General features: G+C 45.8%; 1 protein-coding gene across 9 annotated transcripts in view; it reads left to right on the top strand.

The window, feature by feature from the left end:
* Positions 1-20,891, top strand: part of TENM3 (teneurin transmembrane protein 3) — a 605,325-nt gene that overhangs the window by 572,508 nt on the left and 11,926 nt on the right. For all 9 annotated transcript variants that reach the window (XM_060001336.1, XM_060001335.1, XM_060001337.1 and 6 more), the window contains 3 exons: positions 7,069-7,244; positions 9,017-9,252; positions 16,923-17,219. In XM_060001336.1, the coding sequence (XP_059857319.1) occupies positions 7,069-7,244; positions 9,017-9,252; positions 16,923-17,219 (709 nt within the window). The remainder of the gene's footprint in view (positions 1-7,068; positions 7,245-9,016; positions 9,253-16,922; positions 17,220-20,891) is intronic.

The raw sequence follows: 20,891 nt of genomic DNA on the forward strand, positions 1-20,891 counted from the left end.
CTGGGTGTCTGTGGTCTTCTGAACTCGTGTTATCTGGGTGTCTGTGGTCTTCTGAACTCACGTTGTCTGGGTGTCTGTGGTCTTCTGAACTCGTGTTATCTGGGTGTCTGTGGTCTTCTGAACTCGTGTTGATTGGGTGTCTGTGGTCTTCTGAACTCGTGTTGTCTGGGTGTCTGTGGTCTTCTGAACTCGTGTTATCTGGGTGTCCGTGGTCTTCTGAACTCACGTTGTCTGGGTGTCCATGGTCTTCTGAACTCACGTTGTCTGGGTGTCCGTGGTCTTCTGAACTCACGTTATCTGGGTATCTGTGGTCTTCTGAACTCACGTTGTCTGGGTGTCTGTGGTCTTCTGAACTCATGTTGTCTGGGTGTCTGTGGTCTTCTGAACTCATGTTATCTGGGTGTCTGTGGTCTTCTGAACTCATGTTGTCTGGGTGTCTGTGCTCTTCTGAACGCATGTTGTCTGGGTGTTGCCAAACAGGATAGTGGCTTGACTGTAGGCTGCTGCCCTTTCCGGGTTTATGAAGCAAAGCAATGGCCAGAATTTTGCCCCATCGCAAGACCTCTGAATAAAATGTGACAGCAGCAGAGAAATGTGTGTGTTAACCCCTCTTTCCGCTCCCACCCTTGCAGTTCCACCCGTTCTCATCAGGATCCTCTTAGCCCTGGACACAAACATCATGTAAAATAATACCTTCTTTTGTCTTTCTTATTTTGCATCTTCCCCGTTAGTTCTGGTAATGTGTAGGTAGCAGACAGCTAAGTACCAGATGAACCAATGATTTAAGAGTTGGTTGATTGCTCTACTTCCCTTGATGATGGAAGCATTTTGCATTTTCTCTTCAGAACCTGATTTTTTGAGGATTTCTAACTGACAACATTGCTCCTGAATTCAAAGAAATTATGATTTGCCTGTGAGATCGCTGTTAAAATATACAAACCTCAGTTTCGTTCCCAGAATGCTTACACGTAAATTCTTTTGATAAGAGTGTTACAAATCGCATTGTTGCTATTAGGGTTCCAGACAGTCCACCGCGAGAAGCTTAAGTCGGGTTCTGTTCTGGTTTTGCCGTTTGCGCACGTCCTTCACCAGGCCTGCAGACCCAGGAGCGCTTTGTGCATATGTTTGTGTTATGATGAGGTTGATTTTGTTCTGCTTTACCACAACGACAGACAAGAAGCTATTACGGGTTAGGACTGTGAAAAAAGTATTGCCGTACAGATAGCAAGGTTGGGGGGGATTTTGTTTGGGGGTTTTTTTTTTTGGTTTTGCAGGCTGTTAAACAGTGAAAGGACATTGGATTAAAGGAACTCCGATAGATGGGAGAAAAGATTCTCCCTCTATGTAGGGGGGACAGTGGGGGAAAGACAGGTTGATTACGTCTTTCCTGGGAATGCTTACTGGGACTCAAGTCTAAAAGCACACGGATGCAGCCCCACTCAGCAGCTTATTCCGGGTGGCCCTGGGGAAGACGCGGAAGAGCCAGCCATGACTGGCTCCCATCCAGACCAACACCTCCTGGTGTCTTAGCTTCTCAAGACAGGCTGATCTGGACTAGAGAAACCAGTCAGAGGTGACACATGCGTTTAGCTGGCTGGTGTCCATTCCTCTACAGGTGAGGAGAATAAAGGTCTGGGAGAGGAGCATCGCCAACATTTTAGGAGTAAATACATACATTTGTCTCACCTTTGAGACCAGTTCAGCGTGGGGCTGAATCGCAAGGCAAGGGGGACAGGGCAGCCCACTCAAAAGAGCCGCCCCGCTCAGGGCGACGGCTGCCTCTCTTCGCTGGTTTGCTTTCTTCTCTAAAGCCCTGCTCTCATGGACACAGATTTTTCTCAAAAACAGAGGTAATTTTAGAAATGAAACATTTGATTAAAGAAGACATGGGACTTCCCTGGCAGTCCACTGGTTAAGACTCAGCGCTTCCACCGCAGGGGGCTCGGGTTCGATCCCTGGTCGGGGAACTAAGATCCCGCATGGCGCGCGGGGAGGCCAAAAAAAAAAAAAGAAGAAGCCATGTTATGGGGAAGCACTGAAGACAACAGATAATCCTGTTGAGTTTTAAAGAAAACTTGTTACCTTTGTTGAATGATGTTAGTTGACTCTACTGTAATGTATCAACTGAATTGAATGTTTGCTTTTGAACAAGACTTTTTCCGGGTAAGAGTTAAAAGGCTTAGAACAAGCTAACAGACAACAGAAATAAGTATATCAGATTTTTTAATGCAACAAACTACATGTTAATTGTTACCTTATTCTTTTTATCTTTAGTAGACACTTTTAAAAGTGTCTAACTCACCAATACGTGGTGTATAATGAAGACAGCACTATAATAAATTAGTTTTGTTCTGATGTTTTAGACCACTTGCAAAAAAAAAAGTTTCCAAGAACTTTGTTTCTACCTGAATACATTTGCGGTATCAATAGTCTATTGACCTTGGTTGGTGACAGTCTCAGTCAGTGTTTCTCTCCGTTGAGGAACCACTAGAAGATGTTTAAGCAGAGAAGCGTGGTACTCGAGGTGGGTTTCGGAAGATGGATTTGGTAGCCGTGAGTATGGGGAGAGGCGACAAGACCAGCTTTTGAAATCTAGGGTGGCTGTGAGAGTGGGAAGATATGTGAGAGACATTGTGAAGGAAAAGTAAAGAGTTGGGAACTTCTCTCTGTAAAGGGAAGCGAGAGAGAAAATTTCACGTCAGAACGGAATCAGCGTCTTCAACTGAGAAGGTCTGAGGCTCTGGCTTTCCGGGGCATTTGTCGATAATCCCGCTGTTTAGGAAACGTAAAAAGAGATTTAAAAATATACCACAAAGGCTAAAACAGCAAGTATAGGCAAAAAAACGCAAAATCAAAATTAAAGACGAACAAACAGAGAAACATCAGTGAAGAGCATCACAAAGGTCGTGGGGAGCCTGAGGGATTTGCCTTTTCCAGCAAAAGGGGCCTTTGTCAAGAGGGGTCAACCGGGAGTAAAGAAGAATGTGCTGTGCGATGAACTTGAAGACATGCGGCTGCGACCGGATGAGTGGAAAGGGGGGCATCAAGTTGATGTTCTAGTCAGATTCCCTGGAGCCTATCGCATTGTAAATTCAAGAAGCTCATAAAAGAAAACCATGTCTCAGATCTACAAGCTGGGCAGGCCTGGTTCACCAGCGAGGCCAAGCAGCATTCCGTAGAGCCGCGAAGCTGTGCGGAAGCAGAGAGTATGTCCAGAGGCGTGTGTTTGATGGGAAGGCCCCTGTTAGCACCCGGGATCAAAGCTTTTCAGAGGACAGGCAAACATCGGCTGCTGCGTTGTTTTTCTGCTTTTGCCAGAGAAGGGATCGCCTGTCACGTCTGAAAGGCATCTTGGCCCCTTGTTCTCTCTCCCTCCCTTATCCGGCATCCCCTGGCAATTCTAATGGCTGCCATCCATCTTGTTGCATTTCTGTTGTCATAGATGCGAATCTGTGCAGAAGTTTTCACAGATCCACAGTGAAATGGAAAAAATAAATAATGATGGGGAGAACGTTTTCATAAAGCTTTACTGGTCCTTGTCAAGAACCTTCACCCTGAAGTTAGGTCCTTTCTATCTGTGGCATGAGTAATGGCCTTTCTTTATGAAATGATGCTAGTTAGAGGTGAGGAGTTTTTATTTAAAAACTCTCTGTTGGGCCCCAATTTTATTTTTTGTACTGGTTTGTGAAATCGGCAAGTCTGGGAAGGAGTCCCTGCTTGACGTGTCACCCCGCCCCTGGGCTCCTTGCTTCCCTTTAAAACCTTCGTCACAGTCCCCAGTGATGAGCCTGCCTCTACCATATCAGGGACCCTACGCGGACCCTCCGCTTCAGTGGGCTCTTCTGCTCCCTGACCTCACAGCCCGTCCGTCCTCAGTCCTCTGCACCCTCTCCCTGGCTGTCTTCCTGGCTGGAATGGGTCCTGTGCCTTCCTTACTTACCTGTATAAATCCGCATCGATTTCAAGGCCCAGCTTAGGTCCCCACCTTGACGTGGCCCTTCCCTGCTCTGCTCCAGCACGATCGCTCCATCACCTGCCCTCAGAGGGTGGGGGACTCTGGACCACCAGACTTCTGATGCTCTGTGTACCCACGATCCCCTCGCACCGTGACTAGCCCACAAAGCTCATTCAGAAACTGGTAGGTGACTGGCGGGGTAGACGCTCTGAGGGCCCTTCCGAAATAGCAGCTTTCCTGGCCAGCCCTGTGCGAGCCCTTCAGCCCTTTTAGTGCCTTAACGTAGATGCAGCCACTCGTCTGAAGGCACAAATTGAGGACTTCCAGGGCTAAACTGTGAAGCTGGGCCACTAAGATGCCCGCTTAACCCTCTGTCATTCTAACTGCACTGCCTACAAAGGCTGCTCGTACTTTTATTTTCCAAAGAACCAAAGGCTAATAGGTTAGCGTCTGAATGTGCAGCATCCGATGCTCTCTGGCCATGCGCTCAGCATCCTGTGATAGGAAATGCCTGCCCAGCAGGACAGGGAACGTGGGGTAGGCCAGCGAAAGAGCAGAGGCAAAGCTTGGGGAAGTGCTTTCTGCAGGAGAAAGGTGACAGACCTGCTTTAGATTGAACGGAGCTAGAAAACATAAACCAGCAAAGGGGTCGATAAAGGGCAGGTGAGTGACAGCAGCAAGAATGAATCAGGAGAGTGCTGGCAGGTGGCATCACCTGTATAAAGCTACCGTTCTCCACTTCAAGTCAAGCCCTGTGATTTACAGAAGGGCTAAGGGACCTGGGTCCAGTGCATGAAAGTTCCAGTTATGGCCCCATCGTGAGATGCAAAGAGAGCCAGATCAAATCACCTGACCACATCACATTTTCGTTTTTCCACCTGTAAAATGGGAAGGGGGTGGGGGCATAGTGCAGCACTGAACTGCCTTTTACGTAGGAGCATTCCAAAGGATGTTAGTTTATTTTTTCAATTTTTCTACAGCTTCTTTTTTTTTCTTCCAGTGTTATTGAGATATAATGGACAGACAGCACTGTGTAAGTTTAAGGTGTACAGCATAGTGATGGGACTTCCATACCTCATGAAAGGATTATCACAATAAGTTTAGTGAACGTCCATCATCTCCTACAGATACAACATTAAGGAACGAGAAAATACACGTTTTGCTTGTGATGAGAACTCTTGGGATTTTTCTCTCTTTACAACTTTTATATATAACTGACAGCAGTGTTAATTCTATTTATCACGTTGTACATTACATCCCTAGTACTTACTTATCTTAGGGTGTTCATTTCTTTAAAACACAATAGCTTATTTTTCATCGTATCCTATGAGAAATGTAACGCGCTGCAAGAATTATGTCCAGGTTAAGATTGCACTTTAAGCTGGTTTGGTCAGTAATTCTGTAACTCTGCTTTGCTGCATAAATAAACCTATGCTTGTTTGTTTCAAGAGTAATAATTTCTTCAAAAAAGCAGTTTTGGTTTCTTTCACTGATGCCTTAATCTGCTGGGGGCATTTGGGTTGCTGGAGAGGGAAGGGAGTCTGCTCTTTCACTTCAGCTCTGCCTTTTATGGGTCCAAACAATGATTACACTCAACGGCACATTCTCTCTCTCTCTCTCTCTCTCTCTCTCTCTCTCTCTCTCTCTCTCTCTCCCTCCCCCTCTCTCTCTCTTTCTCCATCCGTCGCCCGCCTCTTTCTCCTGAGTGCCCGTTTCTGCCGCTGGCGAAGCAGCAGGGCGAGTTGTCAGATCAAGTCAGGCAAGCCCACGATCTGAGTGATGCTGTCCCCACTGAAGTAACGGGCCCTGAACAGCCATCCGTCTCCTTCCTCCCTTCTGCCTTCCTAGCTCCGCCATGACATTGGCCTTCTAGAGTCTGCTCCTAATTCCTGTAACCACATTTTTCAAAGCTAATTTTTACAGTCTAGAAGCCCTCTCTCCTTTTATTCCAAAGTATCATTTAAGTCCTTTTTTCTACCCCTTATTCCCTTGTTGCCCCACGTTTACACCCGTTATTAGGGTCCTCTTCACTGTTTTTCCTCCTCTGGTAGCTTCTGTCTTTCACTAATAAGACTCTTTCTCTCCTAGTTCTGCATCTGGGCTTATTTTAAGTAGGGTATGGCTCAGGTCTCCATTTCACTTAGACCTTTTATTGATGAAGCAGCCTTAGTATTAATATGAAATCCAATCTTAAGTATATTTTTTGTCCCAAGGAAGTCCCTGATTTTTCATCCAGAATTTACATTTTATTCCCTTTCTTCAAACCACCTTGTCATTTTTGAAATTTTCTCTGGTGCTGCCACCAATAGAAAAGTCACCCCCAAAATCAATTTTTTAGTAAAATGTTGTATCTGTAATGCATATTTATGATAATAAGATAGCTTTTTAAATATATCCTAACACTTAAATTATAGGTGCCTCTTATATTTATATGCTAAAAAAAAAACGTGAGGGTATCATAAAAAAGCAAATAGTCATTAAATGTCAGGAAATATTACATCTCATTTCAGTAAACATGATAAATCATCATTCAAGATATCACCCACTCCTACAACATGAGTATAGACAAGATAGATTATCTCCACCCCGCCAACATTAAGTCCCAATTTGCCATTATAAAGTAGGTCAATCACTGAGAAATAAAGTCTTTAGAAAAGGCCTTATTATATTAATTATATATATATATATATATTTTTCCATATTGCACTGCCATAGAGGGCATAAGTTAGTAAAACTTTCAAAAAGGATATAACAGTGAATTAAATCTACTTTATAGAAAATATGGAGGAATACTAAGAAATTTAATATCAGCAAACATGTTCCCTTTGAAACAGCAAATTAGATGTGCAGGAGGAATGCGGTCACACTTGAGAGAATAACGTGCTGGGGAGGGGAGCTGCTCTGTTTACTCTTGCCCTCGCAGGTGAGGCTTCTCTGTGTTCAACAGGCTTCCGATCACTTCAAAGCGTGTTTGAAGTCCTCACTGCACAGCTCATGCACACAGACAAATATTCTTCCAAATGTGTGCAGCTGCTGTTGCTGCAGACGCTCTCATGAGTAAGAAGAACTTGCAGTTTCCTATTTAATGCCGAGTTCATGCCTCTTTTATCCAGCTATGACAGTGAAGGTCGTCTGACAAACGTGACGTTTCCAACCGGAGTGGTCACAAACCTCCATGGAGACATGGACAAGGCTATCACAGTGGACCTTGAGTCATCCAGCCGAGAAGAAGGTGTCAGCATCACTTCAAACCTGTCCTCCATCGACTCATTCTACACCGTGGTTCAAGGTAAACACGAAAGCAGAGCTTTCAATGGCCCAGTTTAAAATACTACTGGTGGGGCTTCCCTGGCGGTCCAGTGGTTAAGACTTCACCTTCCAATGTAGGGGGTGCGGGTTCGATCCCTGGTCGGGGAGCTAAGATCCCACATGCCTTGGGGCCAAAAAACCAAAACATAAAACAGAAGCAATATTGTAACAAGTTCAATAAAGACTTTAAAAATAGTCCACACCAAAAAAAAACTCTTTAAAAAATAAAATACCACTGGCACCGGGTAGAAAGTGGCAACCCGCCTTTTAAAAGATGAACCAGGAAAGAGAAGGTGGAAATATAAACCCCTAGAGATATCGATGGGATGGTCTAATGTCTACGTGTAGTGTTTATTTAGTGATATATACGTATATAAAATCACATAACATCTAAAACAATCTGTTAACCTAGAAATGACGGTTTTTTTCTTTCCCATTTAATAAAACACGTTAATTCCCGCTCTTCGCTTGCATCTAAAGGCCCTTAGGCCTCATCATCACTGCCGTGGAAGGCCAGCAGGCCGAGCTTTCCGAATCCGTGCACGATGCAGCATTCGAATCGCGTCTCATGCCATCACTGGGGGTTGTGTGCCCATATGTGTAATAGCTCAACTTTCCGTTTTTTCATTCAGTCTGTAGGTATATGTGTCCAATAACTCCATGATGGACCCTCCCACCGTATTCCTTTTTGATGTAATCTTGAAAAGGCCTGTTTACAATGACAATTGCAACTGTGAGGTCATTGCTCTAAGACTCATTGCTAAGTCTGAGTTAAGCTTCTCTGACTCTTTTTTTTTTTACCAATTCTGTCAGGTAATCTCTCTCTACAGTCATCTAAAATCAGTATTGCTTGAATTCATTGCTTCCCCAAATGGTCCTGTATTATTCAAAATTTTTAACTTGAGGCAATAGCCTACAATATGAGAGGGTGTTTTGTACAAAATATGACTTCCTTTTTTTTTTTTTTTTAATTTATTTGTTTTTGGCTGCATTGGGTCTTCGTTGCTATGCGTGGGCTTTCTCTAGTTATGGCGAGCGGGGGCTACTCTTCGTTGCGATGCGCGGGCTTCTCATTGCGATGGCTTCCCTTGTTGCGGAGCACAGGCTCAAGGCACGCGGGCTTCATTAGTTGTGGCACGCAGGCTCAGTAGTTGTGGCGCACGGGCTTAGTTGCTCCGTGGCATGTGGGATCTTCCCAGACCAGGCCTCGAACCCGTGTCCCCTGCATTAGCAGGCAGATTCTTAACCACTGCACCACCAGGGAAGCCCGACTTCCTTTTTTAAAGTCAATTTCAGGGGGAAATATCTCCTTATATTTTTGGTATAGAAGGTACAGATATTAAATCATTTCAAAACATCTTTAACAAAAGATATAGGGATGACTGTTGGGAAGATGTCTTCTAAACCCTTGGAGGAGACACACCAGCCTCTGAAAAGAACACATACTTGGTTCTTTGCAAAACATTTACTGGAGGTCGAACCTTCATTTATTTCATCAGGCAAATAAAGTAGAGAAGGACTTTAAATTCCCTAAAGTTTGCCTTTAACATTCAGCCAAATCTGTTACAGCATGAGATGCCAGAAATCGAAGTTGTTTTGTTATTTTCTAAAAGGATATCATTAAGTACTTTTCATTCCCTTATAAATGGAGTGTAGTCAATGTTTTAGAAATTCATGTCACTTCTAACCCCGCAAGCGATCTGGTGTTTAATGCACACCTACAGTTCGTGTTTTCTGCTGCTTGTTTTCTAGATCAGTTAAGAAACAGCTACCAGGTTGGTTACGACGGCTCCCTTCGAATCCTGTACGCCAGTGGCCTGGATTCGCACTACCAGACAGAGCCACACGTTCTGGCCGGCACAGCTAACCCAACAGTTGCCAAAAGAAACATGACTCTTCCTGGTGAAAACGGTCAGAATTTGGTGGAATGGAGATTCCGAAAAGAGCAAGCCCAAGGCAAAGTCAATGTCTTTGGTCGAAAGCTCAGGGTAAGTCAGTGTCAGAGCGAGGTGACAGCCACCCGGTCCTCCGTGTCATGCTGTGGCCTGTCCACGAGGGCGGGCCTAGGACTCATCTCCTGTTCACACTCAGGGTAACACCTTACCTTAGAGCATGAGTTACAGCCAACCATCAAGCCATCAGATCGCTCATAGAAAAACTATTTGAGAAAAGTGTTTTCTTAATATAGCTTTGATTAAAAATCAGTTCTTCCCATAGAGAATGGACTTGAGGATATGGGGAGGGGGAAGGGTTAGCTGGGACAAAGTGAGAGAGTGGCATGGACATATATACACTACCAAACGTAAAATAGCTAGCTAGTGGGAAGCAGCCGCAAAGCACAGGGAGATCAGCTCAGTGCTCTGTGACCACCTAGAGGGGTGGGATAGGGAAGATGGGAGGGAGATGCAAGAGGGAGGGGATATGGGGATATATGTATTCGTATAGCTGATTCACTTGGTTATACAGCAGAAGCTAACACACCACTGTAAAGCAATTATACTCCAAAAAAGGTGTTAAATTAAAAAAAAAAAATCAGTTCTTCCCTGGGAGACTAGGGTAGCACATGTAGCACAATTCCAGATAGCTGGATGGCCGACAGATTCTTGTCTTACTGATATTGCCCTAATAACCTTACGCTTTTCCTTTACCCACTCAGGAGTGATGGCTTCCTAATGGGATGGGGATGGGTAAGAGTTGGATGAAATGTTAAAAGTATTCCAAGTCATAAATATGTATCTTGAAAGAGGTGGGTTGGCCTTTGAAAGGTGGATCCTTCCTTTGCATTCTCAATATTTTTAAAGTACAGCTTAGGCACCTAGAAGAGGACCAACGTCGGAAACCCCCTGCCACCTCCTCCCTATTGAAGGGAAACCCAAACTGACGTTACTGTTATGAGAAGTGTGGTGACATTGCTGATTACGCTAGTGTAATTGACCTCTGCAAAGTGTTCTCTGTGTTGCCTTCTTAGGTGTTTTTATTCCTCCATCTCACATTGTGGGCCAACGAGATCTAGAAAGCAAGCTGTGCTTTATGATAGCTGTTTGGTAAAGACATCATAGATTAACTACTAAAACACAGGTTACAAGGAACCACCTTCAAACCACTATAAACTGAACTGGATTCATTCTTTCTATTAGCAAACAGATTTTCATTTATCAGATAAATGTGGATAACTATTCCTAAAATTACTTCCCTTGCTGTTTAAAAAAAAGTTACTTAAAATCAAGGAGAGACAAAAAACATGGAGGATACCATTCATGTCCTTTTTTCAGCACCAAAAAATGGTTAAATTATTATTATTATAACAGGCCAACATTATTTCCCAGGACAAGCCCTCATGGTAAGAAACAGCTACTACATATTGTCTCTGGCTATTTCCAAGAAATAGAAATGAAGTGAGAAGGAATCAGTGCCTCAAATACAGACTGTCCAACTCACAGTTACATTCTAATTCCTCTTCAGTTGCAAGGCAGGGGTTGGGACTCCTAATGCACGGTCTTCTGAAACCAGTGTTGTGCTCCCACTTCACCCGTCTCCCAGGCTATGGGAGCCTGGATGCCCTAGCTCCGGGGCCCTGCACCAGGAGTTCTGGTGGATAGGAGCTGGGAGGCTAGAAGGAGGTTATCCCGTGAGAAGGGCCAGAAGAAGATGGAATAGAACCTCAGAAAGAAGAGCATGATTAGGGGGCAAGTAACATGATGGGAAGAAAACAAGCTCCAGGCTCATTCCGGGGTCGCTTTCAGAGGGTCTTGGTCTGTTACCAGAGTCAGCGCCAGCCCTGGCCTTTTCTTCTGCCGAAACAAGGAACTGAGCTGCCTGCGTGCCTGTCGGCTGCTACCACTGACCGCTGCCCCGGGCCGTGCTTGCTTGGGTCACTGCAAACTGGAAGCTAGTTCACAGGCTTTGTCTTAGTCAGCTACCCCTACAGCAGGTGTGGTGTGCCCGTACTCACACAGACACACACGCGCAGAGTCCCACGGGTACCTGGACACGGGACTTACTTCATCAAAAGACACGAAGGTTCTCGCATTTGTGCTCAAAAAATGTGGGTTCTAGATCAGGCTCCACTTTTTACTAATAATAGATCTTATAGGAAAATCCTAACATCTGTAAAGCTCATTTTCCTTACCTATATGATGATATCCATATCATGACAGCAATAATACGATATTGTCTAGATAATATCCTGACCTTATGACACAGACACGATATAGATTAGCTGTATTATGGATAAATACAATTTGCCCTACCCTGCCGCTGTCTCACACAATTGTTACAGAACAAATGAGATAATGTGAAAATCCTTGAAAAACGAAAGGCATGATTACATATTCTGTAACCCTAACCCAGAGAATCTGAACCATGGGCGCAAACAGTGGGCATTTATTCCCACACAACAGATGGATAGGAAAAATCTGGTTAACTCACTTGTTACGAAAACACAAGAATGATTATGGGAAATGCTTTGCCCAGAAACTGACCACGTCACATGTGGCCCACTGTTCTTCGAGACAAGCTAGTCTAAGTGCATCCTTCGTTTTCCTTTTTAATACTGATTTTCTAGACATAAAAAAGGAATTAAGAAGAGTAGAGGAAAAAGCCGATTTTAAGTCTCTGATTCTCAGTCTCAGATTCTAAATGAAGAAAACACCTCCCTTTGGAGAGGAAGAGACCAGTGCACACAGGCATGGGTGTGAGTTTCTTTCTAAATACCAGAACGACAATGCCTCAGCAAGTCATTTCAGAAGATACACTATTTAAAACGGCCTGTTCGTTCACACTGAAAGGAGATTTCCAGCTGATACGTGTGATGGCTCACATAGAGACAGTGCCAAGATCACAAGGGAGGGTTGCGTACTTTCAAGAGAGATATGGGAACATATGTTTATGTATAACTGATTCACTTTGTTATGAAGCAGAAACTAACACCCCATTGTAAAGCAATTATACCCCAATAAAGATGTTAAAAAAAAAGATAAGATTGGATGTGCTAGCTCGGCTGTGGATTCTGAGAGGAATTCTAGGGAGAAAGCAATGGTGTGAACGTCTCGTTGGAGGACCGGACCTGTAATCTGCCAAATTAGGGCGCAGAGGAGGAAGGAGGGGCGTGACGCGAGGCCACCAGGGCCTCTGAATCAGGAATCAGAGAATCAGCCCTAAGAGCCGCCCGTTTTTGCTCCTCCCTTTCCTGAAACAGAGGACGTCTCCTCTCCTACCTTTCATTATCTCCTAGCAGAAACGTCTTTTCAGTTTTAAGTTACTGGCCTAAATCTAGCTATGGCCTGACACAGGGTGGGCCCTCAAATATTTATTCAATAAATGAAAGAATGAGGAAGAGCCAGCCTTAGAATCGGGTTATTTCATGGCCTCTAGATCTTCCTCAGAGAGAAGCTGTAGGAATAGCAGCACATCCTTGCAGATGTTTGACTGCAGGAAACCTAACACTCAGTTGAATAGATCACATGGATATAATAGGTATAACACTAGATGGAGTGGTTTAAAAAGTAAAAAAAAAAAGCCAAGGAGTACAAAAGGAAAAATTATACAAGAAATGAGCAACATGGAAAGCATTTTCTGTGAAACTGCATTAAGGGAAAGGGGGTTGGATACATAGGGATACCCAGCAGAGGCAATCATGGCAGAGATGTGGGAAAACAGAACAAAGATGAGACAATTCCTTAGCTTACTCGCTTGTACCTACATTTTTTTAAAAAAAGACATGCATAATAGTTGCTTGTCCTTGTCTTACAGTATTTGGTAAACAGTCCTAATTTTTGTCAGTGTTGGACTTTAGAACCAGCCTTTGATCAATTCTCAAAAATTGTTATGGTATCCTAATAATAAAAGTCATCTTCTAAACTTGCCCAGAATTCTGATGCTTAAAGGAAAACATTTAGTGGATTACATGAAAAAGAAATTCTCGAAACTTGAAGGCCGAAAGGGTGTTTCGAGGCATGCGTAAATATGATAGCTTATTTAACTCTTATTATGCCCATCACGTCTGTGTGCCGTCCTGTATCTCACTTTTGTCTGACTGGCAGGGGGCCTAGAGTGGGATGGTGCAGAACAGTTAGCACTTGCTGACGTGTGGAGGGGACACAGAACCGCCTGCAGACAGTTGATGTTCTCACAAGGACACCAGGGAGCTGAGATAGTGTCACAAACAGTCTGGATACCTGAATACAGGCTGACTGTGCTTTGTGTCGTCAAACATACAGACATTGTTTTAACCTCTTTGTGCCTCAGTTTTTCAAGCGTTACAGAGGGAAAATAACTACCCACTTCCCGATATCAAAGGGGCATTATGATTGATTGCAGCCATGCTGGACATGATCTTTGAACATGGGGATTTTCCATGCTTACTTAAAAGAAACGCTGTAGGGCTTCCCTGGTGGCGCAGTGGTTGAGAGTCCGCCTGCCGATGCAGGGGACACGGGTTCGCGCCCCGGTCCGGGAGGATCCCACATGCCGCGGAGCGGCTGGGCCCGTGAGCCATGGCCGCTGAGCCTGCGCATCCGGAGCCTGTGCTCCGCAAGGGGAGAGGCCACAACAGTGAGAGGCCCGCGTACCGCAAAAAAAAAAAAAAAAAGAAACGCTGTATATCACAAAGGAATTCATGGTGAGCTTTTATCCAGACACAACATTTGGATTCATTTTTATGTAGCTGGAGGTATCGTAACGATCTGATAGAAGGTTTTTCATCTTAGGTGAACTACTCAATGTAACTTGATATTTTTTTATGTTAAAAATATTTATTAAAAGGCCACTGGGGCAACAATGCTGGTCCTCTATGACTGTCAAAAAAAAGTTTGCAAAATAGTTGTGATTTCATACAGGTACAGTTAAGCAGACTGTGTTCCAGATGGAAATGTCCCTTGACTTGTGCATTTTGTCTGCAACACCCAAAGGAGAACGTGCAGGCAGGTTTGAGAGGGATGGAAAAAAACAAAACATCTGTTAGTATCTTCTGAAATGTTACCTATTGAATAACAGTGGCTGGTGTCTGGAAACAGTAAGAACAGTTAAAACCTTGGCTTGTGTTGTGAACGTGGAGAAAAACACAGCCACATTCTAATTCTTTCCTCATTTCTTCAGTTGGAGGACACAAGAAAGGCATTTGTCTGGATAAAAAGAAAAATGTTAACTGCTATCCAGATGTTTGCTCTCGCGGTGCTTCTAGATGTTTCCATATGGTGACATGCGTGATGTGGCAGAGTTAGATGTTCTCCTGGACGCTTTGGTGTTGTGCAGCCAGAGTCCCAAACCAGAGCGACAAATCAGAAGCCCGGTGGTGGGCGCAGGCATGCGAAGAAGGGGTCCCAGGCCTGCCTCTGGCCCTTCTCCCTTCCTGACCAAGCAGCCATACTGGATCTGCAGAGCAGATTCCCTGTACTCTACCCGTAGGAAATTCTGCAGAGGCAAAGGAGGGTTCAGGAAGGCAATAAAGACTCGAGATACAAATTAAAATGAATACAAGTAAAACGCAAACAGATGGGGTGCGACTGCGGGCTGCCGTCCATGGCAACTAACTACACAGGCGGCCTCGCTTGGCTATTCGTAGCCTGGAATAACCTGAGGACGGAAAAAGGAGGGCAGACCTGAACACTCTGTTGTTTTGTTTTGGTTTTTAAATCACAGTGTGAGAAAAACAAGAGCCCCAGGAAACCATTTAAATTGTGCAAAGCCTCTTCCTTAAGGCATCACAAGTGTGCAGATGGAAGCTGAAGAGCTGGATTCTGCCAGTTCAGGATTGAGCTCTTTGATATCAAATCACATCTGTAAAACTTCAGACTTCAAAATACGTCCTTGTAAGCTAGTAGCCTCCTTCCAAGGTACACAAAGCATCCTGCAAACCTAAACTCATCAAGTCTCACAACATCACAGACGGCCGAGCAGCTATTCTGCAGACATTTCCATTTGGGAAAACAGAAGCCCGGAAAGCCTTCAGCTGCTGGTCAGAATCATATAAACTCACTGAGAGCCCAGGGCCTCGCTGCTTCTAGACCTTGTGGTGTGTGGAAATGGGGCTTCCGGGCTCCTGGCTGCCCCTCCGACACAGGTGCGCGCCCACAGCAACACACACCGGCTGCTCTGGCTCGAGGGGTTTTTCTTTTCCCTGCCTCAGCTGGATCTGCAGTGGCAGAACAGGCCTCCTCACTTGCGTCCAGGGCTCTGCTTCTCATTCATTGTGAATCATCTGGGCGCGTCCCGGCACCCTGACCCCGACCACTTTGCCTGTTAGGCATGAACTTCTTTTCAGCTGATATCTTTACCCTTCCATGGACTTCACAGTCCTCCCCCTGAAGAGCTAATTGGAAAAGTTTAAATAGAGCTTAAGGAGAATTTTTTCATGGGCCTTGTTTAATGGCCGTGATACAAGGCACAAATTTTTATCCCAGATTTTACGTAAATATACGTGTATATTATGTATGGACATACATGTATGTTTACATATATTGGGGGGGTGTGTATAAGTGGTGGGTATATATGTGTGTGTATATAAGTGGTGTGTGTGTGTATAAGTGGTGTGTGTGTGTGTATAAGTGGTGTGTGTGTGTATAAGTGGTGTGTGTGTGTGTATAAGTGGTGTGTGTGTGTATAAGTGGGGTGTGTGTGTGTGTGTGTGTGTGTGTGTAAGTGATCAGCTGGCACTGTCTGTTTTGAAGGTTCTAGCTAGGACATGGTCAAGTAAAATTAAGATTTTCCCATTTAACTTGTAACAATCCAAACAGTTAATAAGCATTTTGGTATGGACAAGCCACCATCACCACAAAGGTGCAGTAGAAAACCAAAGAATGGACTGGCCCTTGTCTTCTGCAAACACTGTAGACCATGTGTAAAGTAGAATTTAACCAAGGCCACGTGTCCAGCACAGTAGCAGATGCTGGCTGGTGTGTGCCCTGGACCACAGACAGTAACAGCCAGATGTAGTCAGAGATTCTGGACGTGACACAGAGACCCTACGACAACAGCATGGGGCTAGATTTGTAAAGTAAGCACAGTGGTCAGACTGTAGATGTGGGAGTGAAGGATCTGAAGTCCTTGCCAGTGAACCAGATGTTATCAAAGAAAAAGGCATTCCAAAAAATTGTGACACTTCAGCACGTAGCCAAAACCAAGGGTCATGTTTGTAACCTCCCGCTATTTCAACTAATTAATAATTTACAGTAATGTGGGTTCCACATTATCTGCTCTTAACTGCTCCTCGAAGGGCTAGAATCACGTTTACCACCGTTTTATTTAATGTAGCCGTGATTAATCTAGTAAGCAATTATTTCCCAATGTCTTCTGGGCAGGGCGGGGGAGGGATTTGAGTAATGTGCAGAGATGTCAGGTTTACCACCTTCCTATCTTCTGAGCAAACTTGAAAGCAAATGCATTTCGGCATTTTTCTTATCAGTTGCTTAAGGTTACAAAATTTAATTGAAAAGGTTTTGAACAAATGCCAGGCTGTATTTCTGCTTAATGAAACCTTTTAAAAGAGCAGTTAATCTACTGCCTTGCACTTGTGCCCAAGAAGTTGCTAAATTAGTTTACTGACAAAGAGAATCAATCATCATAAGCGGTGTTTAAACAATAGTGGGGACCCTGAGGGGTAATAAGGGGCTGGTACTGGAACGGCGTGATTTATTTTGTCCTCTTGTTTGCGTGGTAACAGGTTAATGGCAGAAACCTCCTTTCAGTTGACTTTGATCGAACAACAAAGACAGAAAAGATCTATGATGACCACCGTAAGTTCCTCCTAAGGATCGCCTATGACACCTCAGGGCATCCGACTCTCTGGCTGCCAAGCAGCAAGCTGATGGCCGTCAATGTCACCTATTCACCCACGGGTCAAGTGGCCAGCGTCCAGCGGGGAACTACGAGCGAGAAAGTAGATTACGACGGACAGGGGAGAATCGTTTCCCGGGTTTTTGCTGACGGGAAAACATGGAGTTACACGTACTTGGAAAAGGTACGCCTGCACACGGAGGGTAAACACAGGTATTTTCCAGCAGTCACCCAAGCGCACTTCCGGGGGGACCAGTGTCACGTGACTGAGCCCCGCTTGTTATTCTGAGTGCCCACATGGAGATCACAGCTGTAGAGCGCTGATGAATTCCTGCATTAGCCACGGTGTTTCTCCTCAGTTAAGGTCTCCTCTCCGAGACCCTTTTACGTGATTTGTGCTGTGAACAAACAAGCCACAACAGCGCCCACCTGCCAACCTCATACGTCAACAACATTCACAAATTAGACCTTGAGCTTGTTAGTCATTTGTAAATCATCTCCGTGCGAGCTGTTTCATTTGAGAAAGAGCCTTACGCATTCGCACAGTTAAAGCTGTCAGTTTTGCGTTGTTGCCCGCAGAGCTTCGACATAACCATAAAAAGCACATACACCTGACTTATGCATTAGTAACCAAAAGAGGCTGTGTTTTAAAAAGCCACGCGTCTGGTCCCCTGTGGCCTCTCCCCTTTCTTCTGCATGTAAAGGGCAGCCATTCTTGGGACCTGTGCACACCACCGAACAAGACTTCAAGTTATACGTGTGCAGAATGCCAGGTCGTAGATGCCAGCTTTCGGGTAGTGACTGGGGTCAAGAGAGAATGAAAGGAAAAGGAAAAAGGAGGGACTTCCCTGGTGGTCCACCGGTTAAGAATCCTCCTTCTAATGCAGGGGATGCGGGTTCGATCCCTGGTCCGGGAACTAAGATCCCACACGCCACGGGGCAACTAAGTCCACGCGCCACAACGGCTGAGCCCGCGCGCCCCAAGGAGAGATCCCATGTGCCTCAACTAAGACCCGAAGCAGCCAAAGATAAATATTTTTAAAAAAAGAAGAAAGAACAATAGAGGAAAAGACCACCCCTCTGTAGTTCCTTTCTGAAGAAGTAGAATCCACCAAGAAGCATATTCATGGGAGGTTTCACCTGCCTTTGAGATGCAGGTTCGCACTGGTTTTGCGTTTGGGTGCCTCTCAGCTCAGTGCACCCACACTGCCAGCGGCCACACGGCAGCAGAGGCACAGACACAGCTCCCAGCCTCACTGCCTGCCCCCTCCTCGGTTACACAGAATAACCCTGTCCTCCGAACACTCACACGCACGTCACTGTCGCGCTCACTCGCCCCGTGGTGTCTCCACCAGAGATGCTCTGGACCTACCTCTCCCCTGCACCTGAGCCGTCCTGGCTACTTCCTCTTCCTGAGGACCAGTTCGTGTTCAGGGTTCACCTTCAGGCAGCCCGCTAACTCTACAGTGCTTCCAGCTACCACCCTACTTGCCAATTTCTCCTCTTGCAAACCCGCCTATGTGCCCTCCTTAGAAGAGACGCACCCCTGAGACAACGGAGGAGACCCATTAGGTGACAGTTTCCCTCCAGACTCGTCATCACACGCTATGGTTAGTCCTCCGGCTGTTATTTGTTGAGAGAGCACAGAGTAAGCCCCCTCCACACTTACCTTCCTGAGAGCAAATCCCGACACCTGGAGAATAGCTCATCCTGCAACCTACAAGCCCCGAGACAACTCCTGCCTGAAGTTGCTGGGAGTGGAACACTACCTCATTCTGCAACACTCTTCCCAATTTAAATTAAGCGCATTACAGAGAAGAGTAACAGAAATATAAACCCCCAGACTGGGAATTCCCTGGCGGTCCAGTGGTTAGGACTCCGCACTGCCAATGCTAGGGTGTGGGTTTAATCCCTGCTCGAGGAGCTAAGATCCCGCGAGCCGAGCAGTGAGGCCAAAAATAAATAAATAAAATAAACTCTCAGGCCCCCAAAATTGAGAGTAGTGACCATAATGTGACTGAAAAATCTTTAAAGGGAGCAAAGGGGCATGTCATTGGTAAGGGCCACTGTCACAAAATAACACCAGCAGTGACCGAGATCACGTCCATGTATCAACAGGGATGAGAAAAGCCAACGAGCACTTTCTCACCACCTCTCCCAAATCTCTAAAATCCACCCAGACTATTTCCGTTTCCTCGCTAGGATAGGCACCCTAGGCCCAAACTTACCCATGGCCAAGTGAGGAGTATTACTACCTGCCGTGAGCTGTGATTCTGAATGACTCTGCAGCACTGGGTCCTGGGCCTGTGAATTCGTCAGCGCTCCAGGCTTCCTCGGAAGGCTGCAGACCACCAGGAACAAGTCTCAAGACTGTTGCCGTGGAGTCTGCGCACAAAAATTGCCCCTAGATGTGCCCAGACAGGAGGTTCTGCAGAAGCGTAAGTCAGGCAAACTGCTTCTGAAAATGGTGGACGATAAAGAAGCAAAGAGGGCTTCCCTGGTGGCGCAGTGGTTGAGAGTCCGCCTGCCGATGCAGGGGACGCGGGTTCGTGCCCCGGTCCGGGAGGATCCCACAGGCCGCGGAGGGGCTGGATCCGTGAGCCATGGCCGCTGAGCCTGCGCGTCCGGAGCCTGTGCTCCGCAACGGGAGAGGCCGCAACAGTGAGAGGCCCGCGTAAAAAAAAAAAGGAGCAAAGAATGAGCCTTGGACACGGAGTTATGAGTTTCTATGTCAAAAGCAAAGAGCGAGTCCCGGTGCGGGGGGTAGGTGGGGAAGTGGGCTCCTAGTCTAACCAGCTCCCAGTTTGGCCATCCTTCCATTCGGTCTACCAGGTTTTAGAGGGGGCTTCCTCAGAGGATAGAACCGCCCATGCACTGCACCACGGCAAGAGCTACCTAACCAGCCTCCAGGTTGGCCTTGTCTCGCGTTGGCCTGATACATTGTCTTTTGTCTTTCTGCAATTACTTGCCAAATATGCAGAGCTTATTTTTTTATTTTATTTTTTTGGGGGTACGCGGGCCTCTCACTGTTGTGGCCTCTCCCGTTGCGGAGCACAGGCTCTGGACGCGCAGGCCCAGCGGCCATGGCTCACGGGCCCAGCCGCTCCGCGGCATGTGGGATCTTCCCGGATCGGGGCACGAACCGTGTCCCCTGCATCGGCAGGCGGGCTCTCCACCATTGCGCCACCAGGGAAGCCCCAGAGCTTATTTTTATTTATCTATCTATTCACCTTATAATTTAGCACCAAAGCAAGTCTGTAGCCCAGGAACCATCCTCCCCGCACCTGAGGTACAAGTCTGATTTGGTTCTCACAAAAGGAAATTTCAGAATTCAGATGTTCCTGTCATTACAGATGCCATTTAAGAATCTGCAGACAAGCAGAATATCTGGATCCGTATTCCTAATAAGGGCATTGACAGCTCTCATTCAGCGAGTGATGTGTTTGTAGCAGTGTTTGTTGCTGTTGATGCTTTAGGTACCCATGATCCATTCTGGGCTAATTTTATCTTTCTTCTTTATTTATTTTTAATAAATTTATTTTATTTTTGGCTGCGTTGGGTCTTCGTTGCTGTATGCGGGCTTTCTCTAGTTGCGGCAAGTGGGGGCTACTCTTCGTTGCGGGGCACAGAGCACGGGCTCTAGGCACGTGGGCTTCAGTAGTTGTAGCACGCGGGCTTAGTAGTTGTGGCTCACGGGCTCTAGAGCTCAGGCTCAGTAGCCGTGACGCACGGGCTTAGTTGCTCCGTGGCATGTGGGATCTTCCCGGACCAAGGCTCGAACCCGTGTCCCCTGCATTGGCAGGCAGATTCGTAACCATTGTGCCACCAGGGAAACCCTATGTTTCTTCTTTATAAA

Source organism: Delphinus delphis, chromosome 21 (genome assembly GCF_949987515.2).
Source record: "Delphinus delphis chromosome 21, mDelDel1.2, whole genome shotgun sequence".
Classification (NCBI taxonomy): Eukaryota; Metazoa; Chordata; class Mammalia; order Artiodactyla; family Delphinidae; genus Delphinus; species Delphinus delphis.